Source organism: Gouania willdenowi, chromosome 14 (assembly GCF_900634775.1).
Source record: "Gouania willdenowi chromosome 14, fGouWil2.1, whole genome shotgun sequence".
Taxonomy (NCBI): Eukaryota; Metazoa; Chordata; class Actinopteri; order Blenniiformes; family Gobiesocidae; genus Gouania; species Gouania willdenowi.
Window position 1 is genome coordinate 14,710,600 of NC_041057.1, and position 25,593 is coordinate 14,736,192.

Consider the following 25,593-nt stretch of genomic DNA (forward strand, 5'->3'; position numbering starts at 1 on the left):
GTAAAATAAGTCCTTCAAAAACAAAAGAGCAAAATGTAATAATTCCAATGCTTGTTTTTTTTTTTAAACATTCCCCTTAGTTATAGCTCTGTCGTTTCTTTTTTTAGTTGTTCAAGCTTTGGTTATTCTGCATTCCTGTTCCTTCTGTTGGGGATCATTTACAAGATTAAGAAATGTACCTGCATGGTAAATCTAAAAAAAACAATACTATTAATTCCTAAAATTATATGGATATATAATATATATATATATATGGATAGTTTTAAATAAACCTTTTTTTCTACCTGTAAAAGTTTGGTTACCCTGAGGTCACGGCCCTGCTGTTGAGTAGAAGAAAGGTTTAAAATAAGTGGAAACCTAAACTGTGTACGAAGAGATGAAAAGCAAGCAAACATCAGCTTTTCTCAGCTTCACATCTTTAAATCTTTCATCACAGCTCAGTGCTGAACGAGCAGAGAGAGACTGAGCAGCTCTGAATTTGTTGCAGATGTTCGTAGTGTTCTGTGAGAAACCTGAGCTAGCATGGAGCGGCTTTTAGCTCACGCTGACAGCGGTTTGGAGCCGGAGCTGCTTCCTGTTCGCTCACTGAGGGAGTCGCAGCAAACACTCACACACTTGTTGCGGTCAGACTTTAAGGCCTCAAAGCGCTGCAAAAAAATAGGCCACAGAAAGTTTGTTTAAAGGGGAACTTTTTTTTAATTTGGCAATATTTTCTTGCAAAAAATGTAAAAAAAAAAAAACACAAGAATCCAATGATCACATGTTGAGGTTTAAACTGGTGATCAACACAGAACTGAACCACGTCCAAACCTGGGGTCAAACTGAAACTTTATGGCTTTGTGAACATTTTGGCCTGAGGATGAAACTAAAAACCCAACTTTTATAAAATACAGCAACAAAAACACAAAATGCCTCGCAAGTCATCAGGACTCTCAACAACCGTCTTTTTACACAAAGTACACAGTGAGCATTATTCACAAAAATGGCATTTAAAAGGAGCATTTCAGTGTTTTTGCATGCTGCGTGATTGTTCCCTCACACATCAGTCAGTGTGTATTTAACTCCTGCTAAAGAAGAGAAATACAAGTTTAGGATTTGTAATGGAGGGAATATCTTAGTTGTTGAAATTAGGATTAATTTGTGCAAAATACTTTTGATTTAACGGCAAACATCAACAGCGACATGCATCGTGATTCATGATTTAAGTAACTTCCTATTTTACAAATCTCAGTGTGTGCGCGAGTGTGTCAGCCAGCAAAAACACTGAAACTCTTCTTAAAAATGCCGTGCTCTCAGTGAGAAACAAGAAAAACACAGATTCAACCATTAAAACGTTAAACAAATACAGTGTATGATGCATTTAAAAACAAAGAGGCACAGCAGATCATGAAACTCTTACTACGTGTATTTACAAACAAGTCTGGAGTCTTGACAGCAGTTAGAAACAAAGGTGCCAGTGTGTGATTACTGTGTTTGGACACACCAGTAAGACTAACTCTGGAGAGAAAGCTGTGGTGAACCTTACACTGACATCCTCTGACGCACTCACAGTATCAACCTATGAAAAGATTTCACGTCCTGCCCTAAAACTGCCCTGGACAACATGCACAGACCCAGACGCTGCTCTGAACTGAACATCTGAGTGCCAAAATATCTTAAATAACAAAATATATATAATATATACACTTAAAAAAAAACAAACCAAGGGCTGAACAAAGTCTGAGAAAAAAACTACAACAAAGAAAATTATGTTCATTTAAAGACGTAAAATCACACCTGTACATGTGTGTGTACTGAATACTGATGAGAACAACATATGGAAGGAATGAAGATCCAGGATGACGGTCACTCTGAAGGTCCGATATGAGACGCAGCGTCGCAGAATTTTCACTGCTGTGACAGAGAGACAAATCAAACATGTGGATATGTAGAAGTGCTGCTGAAATTATTTCTACTATCTTACACTGTTTATCACTGGTAATAATATATTATTGTGTTATTTTATCCCCTGGATGAGCCCAAAACAAAGCTGACTTCAGTCTCTAACATTGTACTTGTGCTTTTTTTGTTGCATCACTTGGAGTTTATTCTACCATCTTGGTAACAAAATAATTTAAAACGCCCAAAACGTTTTAAATTATTAGGCAGAAAAACGGGCGAAAAACGGAAGTAAGGATATATATATATATATATATAAAAAATAGCTCGGAAAACAGGAAGAAAACAAACATCACCCAAAATGAAAAGTAAGGCTATAGCAAGGCATATTTTTTCAAAAATTAAAAAAAAAAAAATAATTGAGTTAGGACCATTATTAGACCCTAAAAACTACTGCAATTATATTGCACATACATAAACAGGGCTAAGAAAACGGTAAGGCACAAAAAATGACAAAAAACTAAAATCACCCAAAATCAAAAGCAAGGCATATTTTATGAAAATTTCAAAAAAAAAAAAATTGAGTTAGGACCATCATTAGACCCTAAAAACTACTGCAAATATAATACACATAATTAAACATGGCTAAGAAAGCAGTAAAGCACAAAAAATGACAAAAAACTAAAATCACTCAAAAAAAAAGCAAGGCTATAAAAAGGCATTTTTTTTTTTGAAAATTTAAAAAAATAAATAAAATTGAGTTAGGACCATCATTAGACCCTAAAAGCTACTGCAAATATAATGCACATACTTAAACAGGGCTAAGAAAGCAGTAAAGCACAAAAAATGAAAAAAACTAAAATCACCGAAAAATAAAAAGTAAGGCTATAACAAGGCATATTTTTTCAAAAATTAAAAAAAAAAAAAATTGAGTTAGGACCATCATTAGACCCCAAAAACTACTGCAAATATAATGCACATACTTAAATGGGGCTAAGAAAGCAGTAAGGCACAAAAAATGACAAAAAACTGACTTCACCCAAAATAAAAAGTAATGCTATAACAAGGCATTTTTTTGAAAATTTCAAAAAAAAAAAAATTGAGTTAAACCATCATTAGACCCCAAAAACTACTGCAAATATAATGCACATACTTAAATGGGGCTAAGAAAGCAGAAAGGCACAAAAAATGACAAAAAAACTAAAATCACCCAAAAAAAAAAAGTAAGGTTATAAGACATTTTTTTTTTTTAAATTTCAAAAAAAAAAAAAAATTGAGTTAGGACCATCATTAGACCCCAAAAACTACTGCAAATATAATGCACATACTTAAACAGGGCTTAGAAATCAGTAAGGCACAAAAAATGAAAAAAAAAACTGACTTCACCCAAAATAAAAAGTAAGGCTATAACAAGGCATTTTTTTTCGAAAATTTCAAAAAAAAAAAATTTGAGTTAGGACCAACATTAGACCCCAAAAACTACTGCAAAAATAATGCACATACTTAAATGGGGCTAAGAAAGCAGAAAGGCACAAAAAATGACAAAAAACTGACTTCACCCAAAATAAAAAGTAATGCTATAGTTAGGACCAAGGCATTTTTTTTGAAAATTTCAAAAAAAAAAAAATTGAGTTAGGACCATCATTAGACCCTAAAAACTACTGCAAAAATAATGCACATACTTAAATGGGGCTAAGAAAGCAGAAAGGTACAAAAAATGACAAAAACTAAAATCACCCAAAAAAAAAAGTAAGGTTATAAGACATTTTTTTTTTTATAATTTCAAAAAAAAAAAAATTGAGTTAGGACCATCATTAGACCCTAAAAACTACTGCAAATATAATACACATAATTAAACATGGCTAAGAAAGCAGTAAAGCACAAAAAATGACAAAAAACTAAAATCACTCAAAAAAAAAGCAAGGCTATAAAAAGGCATTTTTTTTTTGAAAATTTAAAAAAATAAATAAAATTGAGTTAGGACCATCATTAGACCCTAAAAGCTACTGCAAATATAATACACATACTTAAACATGGCTAAGAAAGCAGTAAGGCACAAAAAATGACAAAAACTAAAATCACCGAAAAATAAAAAGTAAGGCTATAACAAGGCATTTTTTTTGAAAATTTCAAAAAAAAAAAAAAATTGAGTTAGGACCATCATTAGACCCCAAAAACTACTGCAAATATAATGCACATACTTAAATGGGGCAAAGAAAGCAGAAAGGCACAAAAAATGACAAAAAACAAAAATCACCCAAAATAAAAAGTAAGGCTATAACAAGGCATTTTTTTTGAAAAATTAAAAAAAAAAAAAAAAAATTGAGTTAGGACCATCATTAGACCCTAAAAACTACTGCAAATATAATGCACAAACTTAAATGGGGCTAAGAAAGCAGAAAGGCACAAAAAATGACAAAAAACTAAAATCACTCAAAAAAAAAGCAAGGCTATAAAAAGGCATTTTTTTTTTGAAAATTTAAAAAAATAAATAAAATTGAGTTAGGACCATCATTAGACCATAAAAGCTACTGCAAATATAATACACATACTTAAACATGGCTAAGAAAGCAGTAAGGCACAAAAAATGACAAAAACTAAAATCACCGAAAAATAAAAAGTAAGGCTATAACAAGGCATTTTTTTTGAAAATTTCAAAAAAAAAAAATTGAGTTAGGACCATCATTAGACCCCAAAAACTACTGCAAATATAATGCACATACTTAAATGGGGCAAAGAAAGCAGAAAGGCACAAAAAATGACAAAAAACAAAAATCACCCAAAATAAAAAGTAATGCTATAACAAGGCATTTTTTTGAAAATTTCAAAAAAAAAAAAATTGAGTTAAACCATCATTAGACCCCAAAAACTACTGCAAATATAATGCACATACTTAAATGGGGCTAAGAAAGCAGAAAGGCACAAAAAATGACAAAAAACTAAAATCACCCAAAAAAAAAAAAGTAAGGTTATAAGACATTTTTTTTTTTAAATTTCAAAAAAAAAAAAAATTGAGTTAGGACCATCATTAGACCCCAAAAACTACTGCAAATATAATGCACATACTTAAACAGGGCTTAGAAAGCAGTAAGGCACAAAAAATGAAAAAAAAAACTGACTTCACCCAAAATAAAAAGTAAGGCTATAACAAGGCATTTTTTTTCAAAAATTTCAAAAAAAAAAAATTTGAGTTAGGACCAACATTAGACCCCAAAAACTACTGCAAAAATAATGCACATACTTAAATGGGGCTAAGAAAGCAGAAAGGCACAAAAAATGACAAAAAACTGACTTCACCCAAAATAAAAAGTAATGCTATAGTTAGGACCAAGGCATTTTTTTTGAAAATTTCAAAAAAAAAAAAATTGAGTTAGGACCATCATTAGACCTTAAAAACTACTGCAAATATAATGCACATACTTAAATGGGGCTAAGAAAGCAGAAAGGCACAAAAAATGACAAAAAACTAAAATCACCCAAAAAAAAAAGTAAGGTTATAAGACATTTTTTTTTTTATAATTTCAAAAAAAAAAAAATTGAGTTAGGACCATCATTAGACCCCAAAAACTACTGCAAATATAATGCACATACTTAAACAGGGCTTAGAAAGCAGTAAGGCACAAAAAATGAAAAAAAAACTGACTTCACCCAAAATAAAAAGTAAGGCTATAACAAGGCATTTTTTTCGAAAATTTCAAAAAAAAAAAATTTGAGTTAGGACCATCATTAGACCCTAAAAACTACTGCAAAAATAATGCACATACTTAAATGGGGCTAAGAAAGCAGAAAGGTACAAAAAATGACAAAAACTAAAATCACTCAAAACAAAAAGTAAGGCTATAGCAAGGCATATTTTATGAAAATTTCAAAAAAAAAAAAATTGAGTTAGGACCATCATTAGACCCTAAAAACTACTGCAAATATAATACACATAATTAAACATGGCTAAGAAAGCAGTAAAGCACAAAAAATGACAAAAAACTAAAATCACCCAAAATAAAAAGTAAGGCTATAACAAGGCATTTTTTTTGAAAAATTAAAAAAAAAAAAAAAATTTAGTTAGGACCATCATTAGACCCTAAAAACTACTGCAAATATAATGCACAAACTTAAATGGGGCTAAGAAAGCAGAAAGGCACAAAAAATGACAAAAAACTAAAATCACTCAAAAAAAAAGCAAGGCTATAAAAAGGCATTTTTTTTTTGAAAATTTAAAAAAATAAATAAAATTGAGTTAGGACCATCATTAGACCATAAAAGCTACTGCAAATATAATACACATACTTAAACATGGCTAAGAAAGCAGTAAGGCACAAAAAATGACAAAAACTAAAATCACCGAAAAATAAAAAGTAAGGCTATAACAAGGCATTTTTTTTGAAAATTTCAAAAAAAAAAAAAAATTGAGTTAGGACCATCATTAGACCCCAAAAACTACTGCAAATATAATGCACATACTTAAATGGGGCAAAGAAAGCAGAAAGGCACAAAAAATGACAAAAAACAAAAATCACCCAAAATAAAAAGTAAGGCTATAACAAGGCATTTTTTTTGAAAAATTAAAAAAAAAAAAAATTGAGTTAGGACCATCATTAGCCCCCAAAAACTACTGCAAATATAATGCACATACTTAAATGGGGCTAAGAAAGCAGTAAGGCACAAAAACTGACAAAAAACTGACTTCACCCAAAATAAAAAGTAATGCTATAACAAGGCATTTTTTTGAAAATTTCAAAAAAAAAAAAATTGAGTTAAACCATCATTAGACCCCAAAAACTACTGCAAATATAATGCACATACTTAAATGGGGCTAAGAAAGCAGAAAGGCACAAAAAATGACAAAAAACTAAAATCACCCAAAAAAAAAAAGTAAGGTTATAAGACATTTTTTTTTTTTAAATTTCAAAAAAAAAAAAAATTGAGTTAGGACCATCATTAGACCCCAAAAACTACTGCAAATATAATGCACATACTTAAACAGGGCTTAGAAAGCAGTAAGGCACAAAAAATGAAAAAAAAACTGACTTCACCCAAAATAAAAAGTAAGGCTATAACAAGGCATTTTTTTTCGAAAATTTCAAAAAAAAAAAATTTGAGTTAGGACCAACATTAGACCCCAAAAACTACTGCAAAAATAATGCACATACTTAAATGGGGCTAAGAAAGCAGAAAGGCACAAAAAATGACAAAAACTAAAATCACTCAAAACAAAAAGTAAGGCTATAGCAAGGCATATTTTATGAAAATTTAAAAAAAAAAAAAATTGAGTTAGGACCATCATTAGACCCTAAAAACTACAGCAAATATAATGCACATACTTAAATGGGGCTAAGAAAGCAGAAAGGCACAAAAAATGACAAAAAACTAAAATCACTCAAAAAAAAAGCAAGGCTATAAAAAGGCATTTTTTTTTTGAAAATTTAAAAAAATAAATAAAATTGAGTTAGGACCATCATTAGACCTTAAAAGCTACTGCAAATATAATACACATACTTAAACATGGCTAAGAAAGCAGTAAGGCACAAAAAATGACAAAAACTAAAATCACCGAAAAATAAAAAGTAAAGCTATAACAAGGCATTTTTTTTGAAAAATTAAAAAAAAAAAAAATTTAGTTAGGACCATCATTAGACCCTAAAAACTACTGCACATATAATGCACATACTTAAATGGGGCTAAGAAAGCAGAAAAGCACAAAAAATGACAAAAAACTGACTTCACCCAAAATAAAAAGTAATGCTATAACAAGGCATTTTTTTGAAAATTACAAAAAAAATAAAAATTGAGTTAGGAACATCATTAGACCCCAAAAACTACTGCAAATATAATGCACATACTTAAATGGGGCTAAGAAAGCAGTAAGGCACAAAAAATGACAAAAAACTGACTTCACCCAAAATAAAAAGTAATGCTATAACAAGGCATTTTTTTGAAAATTTCAAAAAAAAAAAAATTGAGTTAGGACCATCATTAGACCCCAAAAACTACTGCAAATATAATGCACATACTTAAATGGGGCTAAGAAAGCAGAAAGGCACAAAAAATGACAAAAAACTAAAATCACCAAAAAAAAAAAAGTAAGGTTATATGACATTTTTTTTTTTAAATTTCAAAAAAAAAAAAAATTGAGTTAGGACCATCATTAGACCCCAAAAACTACTGCAAATATAATGCACATACTTAAACAGGGCTTAGAAAGCAGAAAGGCACAAAAAATGAAAAAAAAACTGACTTCACCCAAAATAAAAAGTAAGGCTATAACAAGGCATTTTTTTTCGAAAATTTCAAAAAAAAAAAAGTTGAGTTAGGACCATCATTAGACCCCAAAAAATACTGCAAAAATAATGCACATACTTAAATGGGGCTAAGAAAGCAGAAAGGCACAAAAAATGACAAAAACTAAAATCACTCAAAACAAAAAGTAAGGCATATTTTATGAAAATTTCAAAAAAAAAAAAATTGAGTTAGGACCATCATTAGACCCTAAAAACTACAGCAAATATAATACACATAATTAAACATGGCTAAGAAAGCAGTAAAGCACAAAAAATGACAAAAAACTAAAATCACTCAAAAAAAAAGCAAGGCTATAACAAGGCATTTTTTTTGAAAAATTAAAAAAAAAAAAAAATTTAGTTAGGACCATCATTAGACCCTAAAAACTACTGCAAATATAATGCACATACTTAAATGGGGCTAAGAAAGCAGAAAGGCACAAAAAATGAAAAAAAACTGACTTCACCCAAAATAAAAAGTAAGGCTATAACAAGGCATTTTTTTGAAAATTTCAAAAAAAAAAAAATTGAGTTAGGACCATCATTAGACCCCAAAAACTACTGCAAATATAATGCACATACTTAAATGGGGCTAAGAAAGCAGTAAGGCACAAAAAATGACAAAAAACTGACTTCACCCAAAATAAAAAGTAATGCTATAGTTAGGACCAAGGCATTTTTTTTGAAAATTTCAAAAAAAAAAAAAATTGAGTTAGGAACATCATTAGACCTTAAAAACTACTGCAAATATAATGCACATACTTAAATGGGGCTAAGAAAGCAGAAAGGCACAAAAAATGACAAAAAACTAAAATCACTCAAAAAAAAAGCAAGGCTATAAAAAGGCATTTTTTTTTTTGAAAATTTAAAAAAATAAATAAAATTGAGTTAGGACCATCATTAGACCATAAAAGCTACTGCAAATATAATACACATACTTAAACATGGCTAAGAAAGCAGTAAGGCACAAAAAATGACAAAAACTAAAATCACCGAAAAATAAAAAGTAAGGCTATAACAAGGCATTTTTTTTGAAAATTTCAAAAAAAAAAAAAAATTGAGTTAGGACCATCATTAGACCCCAAAAACTACTGCAAATATAATGCACATACTTAAATGGGGCAAAGAAAGCAGAAAGGCACAAAAAATGACAAAAAACAAAAATCACCCAAAATAAAAAGTAAGGCTATAACAAGGCATTTTTTTTGAAAAATTAAAAAAAAATTTAGTTAGGACCATCATTAGACCCTAAAAACTACTGCAAATATAATGCACATACTTAAATGGGGCTAAGAAAGCAGAAAGGCACAAAAAATGACAAAAAACTAAAATCACTCAAAAAAAAAGCAAGGCTATAAAAAGGCATTTTTTTTTTGAAAATTTAAAAAAATAAATAAAATTGAGTTAGGACCATCATTAGACCTTAAAAGCTACTGCAAATATAATACACATACTTAAACATGGCTAAGAAAGCAGTAAGGCACAAAAAATGACAAAAACTAAAATCACCGAAAAATAAAAAGTAAAGCTATAACAAGGCATTTTTTTTGAAAAATTAAAAAAAAAAAAAAATTTAGTTAGGACCATCATTAGACCCTAAAAACTACTGCAAATATAATGCACATACTTAAACATGGCTAAGAAAGCAGTAAGGCACAAAAAATGACAAAAACTAAAATCACCGAAAAATAAAAAGTAAAGCTATAACAAGGCATTTTTTTTGAAAAATTAAAAAAAAAAAAAAAATTTAGTTAGGACCATCATTAGACCCTAAAAACTACTGCAAATATAATGCACATATTTAAATGGGGCTAAGAAAGCAGAAAGGCACAAAAAATGACAAAAAACTGACTTCACCCAAAATAAAAAGTAATGCTATAACAAGGCATTTTTTTGAAAATTTCAAAAAAAAAAAAATTTAGTTAGGACCATCATTAGACCCCAAAAACTACTGCAAATATAATGCACATACTTAAATGGGGCTAAGAAAGCAGTAAGGCACAAAAAATGACAAAAAACTGACTTCACCCAAAATAAAAAGTAATGCTATAACAAGGCATTTTTTTGAAAATTTCAAAAAAAAAAAAATTGAGTTAGGACCATCATTAGACCCCAAAAACTACTGCAAATATAATACACATAATTAAACATGGCTAAGAAAGCAGTAAAGCACAAAAAATGACAAAAAACTAAAATCACTCAAAAAAAAAGCAAGGCTATAAAAAGGCATTTTTTTTTGAAAATTTAAAAAATTAAATAAAATTGAGTTAGGACCATCATTAGACCCTAAAAGCTACTGCAAATATAATACACATACTTAAACATGGCTAAGAAAGCAGTAAGGCACAAAAAATGACAAAAAACTAAAATCACCGAAAATAAAAAGTAAGGCTATAACAAGGCATTTTTTTTGAAAATTTCAAAAAAAAAAAAAAAATTGAGTTAGGTCCATCATTAGACCCCAAAAACTACTGCAAATATAATGCACATACTTAAATTGGGCAAAGAAAGCAGAAAGGCACAAAAAATGACAAAAAACAAAAATCACCCAAAATAAAAAGTAAGGCTATAACAAGGCATTTTTTTTGAAAAATAAAAAAAAAAAAAAAAATTGAGTTAGGACCATCATTAGACCCTAAAAACTACTGCAAATATAATGCACATACTTAAATGGGGCTAAGAAAGCAGAAAGGCACAAAAAATGACAAAAAACTAAAATCACCCAAAAAAAAAAGTAGGGCTATAACAAGGCATTTATTTCGAAAATTTCAAAAATAAAAAAAATTGAGTTAGGACCATCATTAGACCCTAAAAACTACTGCAAATATAATGCACATACTTAAATGGGGCTAAGAAAGCAGAAAGGCACAAAAAATGACAAAAAACTAAAATCACTCAAAAAAAAAAGCAAGGCTATAAAAAGGCATTTTTTTTTTGAAAATTTAAAAAAATAAATAAAATTGAGTTAGGACCATCATTAGACCAAAAAAGCTACTGCAAATATAATACACATACTTAAACATGGCTAAGAAAGCAGTAAGGCACAAAAAATGACAAAAACTAAAATCACCGAAAAATAAAAAGTAAGGCATTTTTTTTGAAAATTTCAAAAAAAAAAAAATTGAGTTAGGACCATCATTAGACCCCAAAAACTACTGCAAATATAATGCACATACTTAAATTGGGCAAAGAAAGCAGAAAGGCACAAAAAATGACAAAAAACAAAAATCACCCAAAATAAGAAGTAAGGCTATAACAAGGCATTTTTTTTGAAAAATTAAAAAAAAAAAAAAAATTTAGTTAGGACCATCATTAGACCCTAAAAACTACTGCAAATATAATGCACATACTTAAATGGGGCTAAGAAAGCAGAAAGGCACAAAAAATGACAAAAAACTAAAATCACTCAAAAAAAAAGCAAGGCTATAAAAAGGCATTTTTTTTTTGAAAATTTAAAAAAATAAATAAAATTGAGTTAGGACCATCATTAGACCATAAAAGCTACTGCAAATATAATACACATACTTAAACATGGCTAAGAAAGCAGTAAGGCACAAAAAATGACAAAAACTAAAATCACCGAAAAATAAAAAGTAAGGCTATAACAAGGCATTTTTTTTGAAAATTTCAAAAAAAAAAAAAAATTTAGTTAGGACCATTATTAGACCCTAAAAACTACTGCAAATATAATGCACATACTTAAATGGGGCTAAGAAAGCAGAAAGGCACAAAAAATGACAAAAAACTGACTTCACCCAAAATAAAAAGTAATGCTATAACAAGGCATTTTTTGAAAATTTCAAAAAAAAAAAAATTGAGTTAGGACCATCATTAGACCCCAAAAACTACTGCAAATATAATGCACATACTTAAATGGGGCTAAGAAAGCAGAAAGGCACAAAAAATGACAAAAAACTAAAATCACCCAAAAAATAAAAGTAAGGTTATAAGACATTTTTTTTTTAAAATTTCAAAAAAAAAAAAAATTGAGTTAGGACCATCATTAGACCCCAAAAACTACTGCAAATATAATGCACATACTTAAACAGGGCTTAGAAAGCAGTAAGGCACAAAAAATAAAAAAAAAAACTGACTTCACCCAAAATAAAAAGTAAGGCTATAACAAGGCATTTTTTTTCGAAAATTTCAAAAAAAAAAAATTTGAGTTAGGACCATCATTAGACCCTAAAAACTACTGCAAAAATAATGCACATACTTAAATGGGGCTGAGAAAGCAGAAAGGCACGAAAAATGACAAAAACTAAAATCACTCAAAACAAAAAGTAAGGCTATAGCAAGGCATATTTTATGAAAATTTCAAAAAAAAAAAAATTGAGTTAGGACCATCATTAGACCCTAAAAACTACTGCAAATATAATACACATAATTAAACATGGCTAAGAAAGCAGTAAGGCACAAAAAATGACAAAAACTAAAATCACCGAAAAATAAAAAGTAAGGCTATAACAAGGCATTTTTTTTGAAAATTTAAAAAGAAAAAAAAATTGAGTTAGGACCATCATTAGACCCCAAAAACTACTGCAAATATAATGCACTTACTTAAATGGGGCAAAGAAAGCAGAAAGGCACAAAAAATGACAAAAAACAAAAATCACCCAAAATAAAAAGTAAGGCTATAACAAGGCATTTTTTTTAAAAAATTAAAAAAAAAAAAAAAATTGAGTTAGGACCATCATTAGACCCTAAAAACTACTGCAAATATAATGCACATACTTAAATGGGGCTAAGAAAGCAGAAAGGCACAAAAAATGACAAAAACTAAAATCACTCAAAACAAAAAGTAAGGCTATAGCAAGGCATAGTTTATGAAAATTTAAAAAAAAAAAAAATTGAGTTAGGACCATCATTAGACCCTAAAAACTACTGCAAATATAATACACATAATTAAACATGGCTAAGAAAGCAGTAAAGCACAAAAAATGACAAAAAACTAAAATCACTCAAGAAAAAGCAAGGCTAAAAAAAGGCATTTTTTTTTTGAAAATTTAAAAAAAAAATAATAAAATTGAGTTCGGACCATCATTAGACCCTAAAAACTACTGCAAATATAATACACATACTTAAACATGGCTAAGAAAGAAGTAAGGCACAAAAAATGACAAAAACTAAAATCACCGAAAAATAAAAAGTAAGGCTATAACAAGGCATTTTTTTTGAAAATTTCAAAAAAAAAAAAAAAATTGAGTTAGGACCATCATTAGACCCTAAAAACTACTGCAAATATAATACACATAAATAAACATGGCTAAGAAAGCAGTAAAGCACAAAAAATGACAAAAAACTAAAATCACTCAAAAAAAAAGCAAGGCTATAAAAAGGCATTTTTTTTTTGAAAATTTAAAAAAATAAAATAAAATTGAGTTAGGACCATCATTAGACCCTAAAAACTACTGCAAATATAATACACATACTTAAACATGGCTAAGAAAGCAGTAAGGCACAAAAAATGACAAAAACTAAAATCACCTAAAAATAAAAAGTAAGGCTATAACAAGGCATTTTTTTTGAAAATTTCAAAAAAAAAAAAAATTGAGTTAGGACCATCATTAGACCCCAAAAACTACTGCAAATATAATGCACATACTTAAATGGGGCAAAGAAAGCAGAAAGGCACAAAAAATGACAAAAAACAAAAATCACCCAAAATAAAAAGTAAGGCTATAACAAGGCATTTTTTATGAAAAATTAAAAAAAAAAAAAAATTTAGTTAGGACCATCATTAGACCCTAAAAACTACTGCAAATATAATGCACATACTTAAATGGGGCTAAGAAAGCAGAAAGGCACAAAAAATGACTAAAAACTAAAATCAGTCAAAATCAAAAGTAAGGCTATAGCAAGGCATATTTTTTCAAAAATTAAAAAAAAAAAAAAAAATAATGAGTTAGGACCATCATTAGACCCTAAAAACTACTCCAAATATAATGCACATACTTAAACAGGGCCAAGAAAGCAGTAAAGCACAAAAAATGACAAAAAACTAAAATCAGTCAAAATCAAAAGTAAGGCTATAGCAAGGCATATTTTTTCAAAAATTAAAAAAAAAAAAAAATTGAGTTAGGACCATCATTAGACCCCAAAAACTACTGCAAATATAATGCACATACTTAAATGGGGCTAAGAAAGCAGTAAGGCACAAAAAAATGACAAAAAACTGACTTCACCCAAAATAAAAAGTAATGCTATAACAAGGCATTTTTTTTGAAAATTTCAAAAAAAAAAAAAAATTGAGTTAGGACCATCATTAGACCCTAAAAACTACTGCAAATATAATGCACATACTTAAACATGGCTAAGAAAGCAGTAAAGCACAAAAAATGACAAAAACTAAAATCAGTCAAAATCAAAAGTAAGGCTATAGCAAGGCATTTTTTTTCAAAAATTTCAAAAAAAAAAAAATTGAGTTAGGACCATCATTAGACCCCAAAAACTACTGCAAATATAATGCACATACTTAAATGGGGCAAAGAAAGCAGAAAGGCACAAAAAATGACAAAAAACAAAAATCACCCAAAATAAAAAGTAAGGCTATAACAAGGCATTTTTTTTGAAAAATTAAAAAAAAAAAAAAAATTTAGTTAGGACCATCATTAGACCCTAAAAACTACTGCAAATATAATGCACATACTTAAATGGGGCTAAGAAAGCAGAAAGGCACAAAAAATGACTAAAAACTAAAATCAGTCAAAATCAAAAGTAAGGCTATAGCAAGGCATATTTTTTCAAAAATTAAAAAAAAAAAAAAAAAATGAGTTAGGACCATCATTAGACCCCAAAAACTACTGCAAATATAATGCACATACTTAAATGGGGCTAAGAAAGCAGTAAGGCACAAAAAAAATGACAAAAAACTGACTTCACCCAAAATAAAAAGTAATGCTATAACAAGGCATTTTTTTTGAAAATTTCAAAAAAAAAAAAATTGAGTTAGGACCATCATTAGACCCTAAAAACTACTGCAAATATAATGCACATACTTAAACATGGCTAAGAAAGCAGTAAAGCACAAAAAATGACAAAAACTAAAATCACTCAAAACAAAAAGTAAGGCTATAGCAAGGCATTTTTTTTGAAAATTTCAAAAAAAAAAAAATTGAGTTAGGACCATCATTAGACCCCAAAAACTACTGCAAATATAATGCACATACTTAAATGGGGCAAAGAAAGCAGAAAGGCACAAAAAAATGACAAAAAAACTAAAAACACCCAAAATAAAAAGTAAGGCTATAACAAGGCATTTTTTTTGAAAAATTAAAAAAAAAAAAAAAATTTAGTTAGGACCATCATTAGACCCTAAAAACTACTGCAAATATAATGCACATACTTAAATGGGGCTAAGAAAGCAGAAAGGCACAAAAAATGACTAAAAACTAAAATCAGTCAAAATCAAAAGTAAGGCTATAGCAAGGCATATTTTTTCAAAAATTAAAAAAAAAAAAAAAAAATGAGTTAGGACCATCATTAGACCCTAAAAACTACTCCAAATATAATGCACATACTTAAACAGGGCCAAGAAAGCAGTAAAGCACAAAAAATGACAAAAAACTAAAATCAGTCAAAATCAAAAGTAAGGCTATAGCAAGGCATATTTTTTCAAAAATTAAAAAAAAAAAAATTGAGTTAGGACCATCATTAGACCCTAAAAACTACTGCAAATATAATGCACATACTTAAACAGGGCTTAGAAAGCAGTAAGGCACAAAAAATGACAAAAACTAAAATCACCCAAAATAAAAAGTAATGCTATAACAATGCATTTTTTTTGAAAATTTCAACAACAACAAAAAATTGAGTTAGGACCATCATTAGACCCTAAAAACTACTCCAAATATAACGCACATACTTAAACAGGACAAAGAAAGCAAAAAGGCACAAAAAATGACAAAAAACAAAAATATGCCAAAATCAAAAATATAATGCACAAATATATGGTCCAAACTCAAAAATTGAGTTTGGACCATCATTAGACCCCAAAAACTACTGCAAATATAATGCACATACTTAAACAGGGTTAAGAAAGCAGTAAAGCACAAAAAAATACAAAAAACTAAAATCAGTAAAAATCAAAAGTAAGGCTATAGCAAGGCATATTTTTTCAAAAATTTCCAAAAAAAAAAAAATTAGTTAGGACCATCATTAGACCCTAAAAACTACTCCAAATATATTGCACATACTTAAACAGGGTTAAGAAAGCAGTAAAGCACAAAAAAATGACAAAAACTAAAATCAGTCAAAATCAAAAGTAAGGCATATTTTTTCAAAAAATTCAAAAAAAAAAAAAAATTGAGTTAGGACCATCATTAGACCCTAAAAACTACGACAAATATAATGCACATACTTAAACAGGGCTAAGAAAGCAGTAAAGCACAAAAAATGACAAAAAACTAAAATCACCAAAATAAAAAAGTAAGGCTATAGCAAGGCATATTTTTTCAAAAATTTAAAAAAAATTAAAATGAGTTAGGACCATCATTAGACCCTAAAAAAAACTACAAATATAATACACATACTTAAACAGGGTTAAGAAAGCAGTAAGGCACAAAAAATGACAAAAAACTAAAATCTGCCAAAATCAAAAGTAAGGCTATAGCAAGGCATATTTTTTCAAAAATTAAAAAAAAAAAAAAAAAATTGAGTTAGGACCATCATTAGACCCTAAAAACTACTGCAAATATATTGCACATACTTAAACAGGGCTAATTAAACAGTAAGGCACAAAAATGACAAAAAAAAAAAAATCACCCAAAATCAAAAGTAAGGCTATAGCAAGGCATATTTCTTCAAAAATTAAAAAAAAAAATTGAGTTAGGACCATCATTAGACCCTAAAAACTACTGCAAATATATTGCACATACTTAAACAGGGCTAATAAAGCAGAAAGGCACAAAAAATGACAAAAAACTAAAATCACCCAAAATAAAAAGTAAGGCTATAGCAAGGCATATTTTTTCAAAAATTTCAAAAAAAATAAATAAAAATTTGAGTTATGATCATCATTAGACCCTAAAAACTACTGCAAATATAATGCACATAGTTAAACAGGGCTAAGAAAGCAGGAAGGGACAAAATATGACAGAAAAAAAAATATCACCTAAAATCAAAAGTAAGCATATAGCAAGGCATATTTTTTCAAAAATTTCAAAAAAAATAAAAAAATAAAATGAGTTAGGACCAGCATTAGACCCTAAAAGCTACTGCAAATATAATGCACATACTTAAATAGGGCGAAGAAAACAGTAAGGCACAAAAAATAACAAAAAACAAAAATCACCCAAAATCAAAAGTAAGGCCATAGCAAGGCATATTTTTTCAAAAATTTCAAAAAAAAAAAAAATTGAGTTAAGACCAGCATTAGACCCTAAAAACTACTGCAAATATAATGCACATACTAAAACAGGACTAAGAAAGCAGTAAGGCACAAAAAATGACAAAAAACAAAAATCACCCAAAAACGGAGGTAAGGCATAAAAATGGGCGAAAAAATTTCAATCACCAAAAAAAGGAGGTAAGGCTGTAGTATAATATATACAGTATATCACTGGTTAAATAACTGAAAAGCTGCCTCTAGGTAGCGTACTTTTGATACCTGCTCAGTCGGGCCTTTCTTATCTCCATTGACTGCCTTTAGAAGGACAGACTGCTCATTCTTGTTGTTGGTTCTCATCTCCACCACAATGTCATCTTTGGTGGTCTTCTCTTTGGTGCTGCAGGGAGAAAGATGTGAAACTAAATACTACTGCAATCCCCTAAAACTTGGGTGAGGCTGCAGTAAGGCATAAATAATGACCAAAATCTGACAAACCCCCTAAATCAGAGGTAGGCTTATAGTAAGGCATAAAACAGCAAAATAAAGGAAAAAACATTTGAGGCCCGAAAAACCAATGATGTCTCTTGTACATTGTCTTATTATCTTCTGGGAGACACCTGTGTCATTTGCAATCAATATAAAACTTGCTGGTTGAATAAAAGTAACTTTAAATATGCCAGGGGTATGAATAATTTCAGGTTTGACTGTGTATATATACTTTTAGGTAAAACCCTAAAAACTAGTTCAAATATAATCCCGTAAAACAGGGGTGAGGCTGCAGTAAAGCATACATTTTTTTAAATTTTTGATTTTTATATCATACTTACACCTTTTCCAACTCAGCTAGGAGTGTTGGAGCAGGTGTTCGAGTGTCCCTCCTTCATTTTTGTGCACCCCCCAAAGAGAGTGCAAAAATATAAAAAATATAAAAACACAAAATGAGATCGGCAACAAACAAAACAACAAAAATACACAAAGCAAAGAAACAGACATGTTCTTTCATGTATTGATGATCAGATTGGCCATTATTCTAAATGATGACATGGATTTTTAAAATGTGGCCCTCTGATCACATGAACATTTGTCTGCAGCCCTCGCTGTGATAAAACTTGCCTGTCTCTGCCACGAGAAAGGTGGCACATTATAGACCAATTATCAGTCAACTCAGCCAATCAGAGAAGATACAGTGTGATCCACAAGACCATCAACAGTATAATTTCCTTATAAACACCAACATTAAATCAGTGGTTCCTTCCTCCTCCATCTGCCAGTTTTGCACACGCATACACAGATACACACAAAGCAGGTTGGTAATACTACTCACATTTCCTGCTTCCCAGAGCGTCCACAGGGAATTTTGCCCTTCTTGTGCAGGAAGTAGAGGATGCTGCCGAGGAAGGCCAGCAGCAGCAGACACAGAATGATCACCACGATGATCACCCCACTGCCCTCAACTACAGAAAGACAGAGGCAGAGACACATCACACACACAAACGGGTCCTGTTGTGTCTTTAGAAACACACGAGCACTGGATTTACAAATTGGGCAAATTAAATAAAGAACAAATTTTTAATTTCACTAAATAATTTTCTGTTATTCAAACAGATATATTTCACACAAATACGTTTTTGCATGTTAATGCTATGCATTGCACAAAAGGCAAAGCGCACATTTTTGTAAAAATTTACATATTTTGTACTTTAATGCATGTATTGCATAATGCACCTTCACTTCACCTTTTTTTGTACATATTTAACCCCAAAATAAGCATCAATAGAAACATATACACTAAAACAGTGAGTGAAACTGGATTTTTATGATGGAAATAGCTTGGGGTTTGCATGGAAAGCCCCGACTTCCCAGGCAAGGTGATGAGGCTCAGAGATAAATGAACGACGTGTTGACATGAAAGAAATTTGCTTAAAGAATTACTGTAACTGCAACATTTTGACCATTCTAGCACAAAGTAGCTTACTAACCCAAGTAATTTTCTTTATTCATAACAAATAACTGACAGAGGGTGAAATTGTCTATATTAGCAGGAGTTACTGCATCACATTTCTCTGTTTCTGTGACCATCAGCACTGAAAAAGGAATCTATCTTAAATAAATTCACATTATTTATTCAAAGTGCAAAGAAAGGGGAAACGAGTGGGACAGAGAAAGGAGCTAAACTCTCGACTGCTGCAGGAGGCAGAATTTGTTCATCACTGAAAAGTGTCATTATCATTTTAATGCTTTTTGCGAGTCATATACATTAAAATACATTATCTAATCAATTATCCACCTTTTCCTAGAGGCAAAGCAGCAGATGTAATAATGGGCACAGCTTCCTGTGTGATAGAGGATGTATTAACAAGGGCAGCAGTTGCTTTTAGAATAATTAGTTTAGTTTGTATTTTGGGGTTTTTAAAACAAGTGTAAGCTCCTATCATATTTAGATTAAAAAAATTATGTTGATTCAAAGGCTTTTCTTTTCAAAAGCGGCCTGTCTGTGTCCAAAAATAAAGACTTTAACAATCAGTTAACCCAACAAAGCCTATTTATTATTTTTGTCTGGTATACGGTGTATAACTATACTGTTTAAAAAAACACTTCATGACTTCAAGTAAAGTAGATAAATCTGCCCTATATATTAGTAGATCAAACTAAATTTTAATTTTCTATTTTTAAATCTTGTAATAGAAACATTTGCTGTCAAGTTTTGTCAGCCTCTAATTTCAAAGGATTTTACCTTATTTCTGTTTACTTTAGAACATTTAGGCATAAACCAATACACATTCTCCTGCTGCAGCTTGTTTGGTCTGAGTCTGGTTTTAGACGTAGCCGTGTATGAAGTTGCTGGTGCAACGACTTTTTTACATGATATCAAACAGAATGTTTAAAGCGCCTGGAGGCCATCCCAAAGACACAGCAGAAACCCAAAGACAGCCCAGTACAGAAACCGTAATATGGAGAAGAAGGGATAAATAATGCATGCCCTCTTCCACCCAGCTTTAACTAGAAGTGTGAAAATAAAGACAGAGGACGAAGGCATCTGTAAAGGAGGCGGTCAGATGGCGATCTTACCAGGTGAGAAATCAGTGGTTGAGGTGACCCTGGGAACTGTGAATGAGAAAAACAACACTTAGAGAAGGTTGCTGGGCAAAATGTGTTCAAGGGTGGAAACGTGATAAAACTTAACACAAACTTTACTCAAATATCAGAATTAAAACTATACAGTCAATTAATTGCATGGTCACTGTAGTCTGTAAGATGATTAAACTAATGAATGTGCCATCGCTTTGAAATAATGTTTTTTTAACATTTTTTTGATATTTTCATAACCAATATTTTACAATAAATTTGATATATTTTACTTTAGTTTACAGTGTTGGTTTTCTTTAACCAATTTATTAAAAGCTTAAAAAATTTGTGATTTTTTTTTTTTTTCATTATTATCAATTTATTGGCATTTGATTTTATTTATCAATTAATTTTGAAAAGGAATCTCCCATACCTCAAGACAGAAACTGAGGTACAAGTTTCCTCACGTAAAAATAATATGTTAGTTCTACAGTACACAATACAGATTTTTTTTAATAATTCTCATAAAATTATTCTACATCTAATCTAGTTTCTAAAGCTTCTCAATCAAAATGCATTACAATTACATCAGGACTAAATGTAAAATATTTTCTAAATAAACAAACCACGCTACCTGACTACATATCATAGGTTGGGGACATTTATTAATTAATTTCCTTCGTATTTCCTAAATTACTATATTTTGTCCTTTTGATCTATTTATTAAAAGGACATAAATAAGACTGATTGGGTTCTAAAACATTTCTTAAATTAAAAACAAATTAAAACTCTTGCATTTTTCCTGATTAACTTCACTTTGCTTCCTCATTGTTGACAAGGTCATAAATAAAATCTGCAGTTATTAACAGAGCTGAGTTCCCTTCAGGCCAAACTACTGTCTAATACACAGACAAACAGACTATAAACATTCCTTCAGCTCACTGTAAATCCACAGCTTCTGCCACTTCCAGATATCTAATGAAAAACATATGAGTGAGCTTATTCCCTGAATGACCTAAATGTGTGCAGTGTATCCAAACAATGCAGTGTATCCAAACAAAGTAGACATGATGACATGGTAGAGGCTGAGAGATGTTATTATGTAAGCTTCTGCTATGGCTTTGATTAGGACTGTAATAGAGAGTGATGACAGACTTTCAACGTCTGTATCTGGGTTAAAAAGCTCATCTGATTTTTGCATCACTGATGATCTTCACAGATCACAACTGTGGATGTTAAAAAAGTGCTTCGAGTTACATTAAAAACAACCTAAAAAGCATCACCAAGTGACCCACAAGATGGAAACTCTGCAGAGACTCTTATTTCAGTTAACACAGATGAGCTTCAGTAATCTATGACCCGGTCACAACTTCCCGGCACTATTTTGATGTGTTTTTTTCAACTGCAAAATGGGAACAGCCCGCAAACAGTAAGTCTGTCAGACTGACTGACAGATCCTATAAACTAACGGTACAGGCCAAAGAAATACAGCAATCCCTTCACATCCAATCACCTAAGACTGTTCCTAATGTTACGGATGTAGGAAAGCAGTCTCATCTTGGTCATTAAATCCATAACTAAAAAAAGTCAATGGTCCATGTGTAAGATCAAAAACACTAGTTTTCATTCATCACACCACAGCTCTGCTAATGAGTCCTGTTGTTGCTGATGTAATGAAATCCAGACGTCCTGCTGTGTCAGTGAGAGAATGTGTCTCTTACTGGCTTTGATGCTGAAGGCCTTGACTTCGTTGCCCATCTCGTTGGATGCATTGCACAGGGCGCTGAAGTCCGACGTGACTTTGACCGACACCACGCTGTGCATCATGTCTTCATTGGCTTTGTTCAACACTTCATACCAATTCTGTGAGAAACACATAGTTCTTTACTTTCACTTTGTTTGGCGTTTCAGCCATAATTGTAAAAAACTATTACCTGAAAGAGTGATAAAACTGGAGAACAATAATGTTGAATCTACACTTTTTTCCTTAAAACAATGCCAGGATTTTTCTGTTTGAAATCAAACTAAACTAGAAAGAGCTTGACATTTCTATTCCTGCTGTTCAGGATTGTGGGGTTCTCTTTCCCAGCTCAGATCAGATAGAAATGTAGGAAAATGGACATGACCCCCGCAAAAATAGCTCCACTTTAGCCACCATCTTACTCAGGACTAACCACACACAGCAACCAGCTTCTACAGTGTTTCTACAAATTCAAACATGTCACTGTAATGTTGTGAATAAAACTACTAGACATTGCCATGCCACATTTGAATCCTCAATTATTTGTAAATGTACAGTAGCTAGTTGCTGTGTAGAGTTATGCTGCGTTCACACCAGACGCTTTTGACGTCAAAAACGCGCCAAACGCCCCGAGTTAGCTTGTGCTCATTGAATCAGACGCTCGTCACCGAGGGTCAAAGACGCTTGGTGACAAGCGACCAAACAAGTTGGAAAGAGAGCACGTTGAACGCGTTTTGGGGAGGGGATTCTCTGTTGCCAGTGAAAAGTTTAAATAACTTACCCAAGACACCGACCTCCTCACTAATCCTCCTCCAAGCAAGATCCTTTCTATTCCTGTCTCGATAGTAATACTCCGCTGGGTTATACAGTTCGGAGCGAGCACAGCATAGTTGTGTTGGCTTCCTGTTATCATCCGGGTCCTACAGTCCTGTCATGAAATGTGTCACTACGTCACTGTTAGAGAAAGCTCCTGATTGGTCGACGCGCCGTGATTCCAGCCAAAAGTTCAACAATCCCAGCTCTAGCATTGGCCGCGTTGGAAACACGGGACACGCATTAATAGCTTGAAATCTCACAACGTCCGCCGCACAAAATGCTTCAAAACGCACCGTACAGGAAGCGCAGCAGAATCCCTTGGCGCTCATGGAAGCGCGTTCACCACATATTGTGTATGTACACCCGGCGCTTTTGAAGCTTTTGGTGTGAACGTGCCATTAGTCCTGTGTAAGACGGTGTCCAAATCAGACCATTTCGAGCAAAAGTCACTTACCGAAACTGTACAATCTCTTTCTATATCTATAACAGACCCTGTTGGTCACAGAGCCACATGTATGAATACATAGTTTAGAAATATTTAAACTAGAATAATCTTCTACAATCTTCTAGAAAACTAGAAGATTGAGCCAGCCTGTCAAGGTCCAGGCTGGTCTGTGTTTGGGTCACCTGAGTGCCGACGATGTTCCATGAGATGCTGGGTAATGGGTGACCCTGAGCCTCACAGCTCAGATTCACTATCACACCTGTGGCTTCCTCTAGGTGAACCTCCTGCTCCACACCAACCAGCTGAGGACCACCTACACACACACACAAACACATTTTATGCCTCTGCATCATTTGCTAGTTTGAAAATTTGAAAAAAAAATAGACAATATTTGGACTATATGTCACACTGGGGTATAAATCACTTTACACGAAACTTACACAGTTTTACGGAGAAAACATCAAATAAGTGCACTTGGCTATAAGTACCACGTAAAAAAGGCTTGGATACGTCATGCCAATTATTAGTCTCAGGTATTATATTCTGCTACTGTACAGTAGCTGTACTGTTTCTGTGTGTCAGCCGAGGCACGAGGAGAACTTTAACGGAAGCTGGTGCTGCTTCAGGTCGACTCCCTCAGTGTTGGAAGCAATAAAATGAGAGCCTTACAGGTAGTGGCGTGTTTAAGAGCCTCACAGACCACTACCAGTATTCTACATTCAAACACACACATCAGTCTTACAACATCATGCTATTTTTGCCAAAGGGAAATGACAATGTAAATGTAAATTTTGACTGTGGAATTTAATTTCTGATACCTGTAACATCCAGGACAGCAAAAAAATGTTAAAACAATGTGCCATAAACATCTGTTAGTAGTAGGCAAGGTTACGGTCAATAACATTGTTTTTATTCTGAATGCATTTCTAGAGTACCTTATGTAACACTTTACAACAAGTTCACATGTTACTCACAAGAGGGTGCTGCAGAACGAATAAAAATAAAATAAGCCCGACCTTCAATACAATAAAAAAAAGTTGCCACTTATACATATAAAAACATATATGTATTGGGGACGAGCTTGTATTCACACTCATTCATCTTTTCTTCAGGCTGCCGGTGCTGTCCTCCTCTGCTCACCAAAATAAGTTTTTAAACCTATACCAGCTGATTTTCTTACAAATAGTTCAGACACTGACCTACAACGATGATGTGCACGGAGCCGCTTGTGTGCAGGGCGGGCATGGAGGGAACGGTCACCTCACAGATGTACTCTCCACTCGTTTCGTAGGAGGCATCCCGAAGGTGTAGCGTGTTTCCATGACCAACCAGTCTCCCCTCCTGCAGGAGTTCACAGAAACCACAGTCACACAACAATAAGGACAGAGATTAACTACTGGTGCAAACACAGATTTATTCTAATTATCCACTATCATCTCTCTTATATTGCAGGTGTTAGGTTGCTGCCCAGTCAGCCCTAGGTACAGTGGGAGGAAAAAGAATATAGTCAGCCACCAATTGTGCAAGTACTCCCACTTAAAAAGATGAGAGAGGCCTGTAATTTTCATCATAGGTATACCTCAACTATGACAAAGTGAGACGAGACAAAATGAGAAAAAAAATATCCAGAAAATCACATTGTAGGATTTTTAATGAATTAATTGGTAAATCCCTCTGTAAAACAAGTATTTGGTCACCTACAAACAAGCAAGATTTCTGGCTCTCACAGACCTGTAACTTTTTCTTTAAGAGGCTTCTCTGTCCTCCGCTCATTATCAGTATAAAAGACACCTGTCCACAAACTCCACTATGGCCAAGACCAAAGAGCTGTAAAAGGACACCAGAAACAAAATTGTAGACCTGCACCAGGCTGGGAAGACTAAATCTGCAATAGGTAAGCAGCTTGATGTGAAGAAATCAACTGTGGGAGCAATTATTAGAAAATAAAATACATACAAGACCACTGATAATCTCCCTTGAACTGGGGCTCCACGCAAGATCTCACCCCGTGGGGTCAAAATGACCACAAGAACGGTGAGCAAAA

At 31.9% G+C, this 25,593-nt stretch overlaps 1 protein-coding gene across 3 annotated transcripts in view; it reads right to left on the reverse strand.

The window, feature by feature from the left end:
- Positions 1-796: 796 nt before the first annotated feature.
- Positions 797-25,593, reverse strand: part of mcama (melanoma cell adhesion molecule a) — a 76,808-nt gene continuing 52,011 nt past the window's right edge. The window contains exons 11-17 of one of the 3 annotated variants that reach the window (XM_028467497.1): positions 24,749-24,890; positions 23,732-23,862; positions 22,269-22,410; positions 20,551-20,586; positions 18,806-18,935; positions 17,761-17,878; positions 797-1,890 (exon numbers count right to left, since the gene is read on the reverse strand). In XM_028467497.1, the coding sequence (XP_028323298.1) occupies positions 1,888-1,890; positions 17,761-17,878; positions 18,806-18,935; positions 20,551-20,586; positions 22,269-22,410; positions 23,732-23,862; positions 24,749-24,890 (702 nt within the window). In that variant the 3' untranslated portion in view covers positions 797-1,887. Of the gene's footprint in view, positions 1,894-17,751; positions 17,879-18,805; positions 18,936-20,550; positions 20,587-22,268; positions 22,411-23,731; positions 23,863-24,748; positions 24,891-25,593 lie in introns of all 3 variants that reach the window. The other 2 variants (XM_028467495.1, XM_028467496.1) reach the window with 2 other exon arrangements.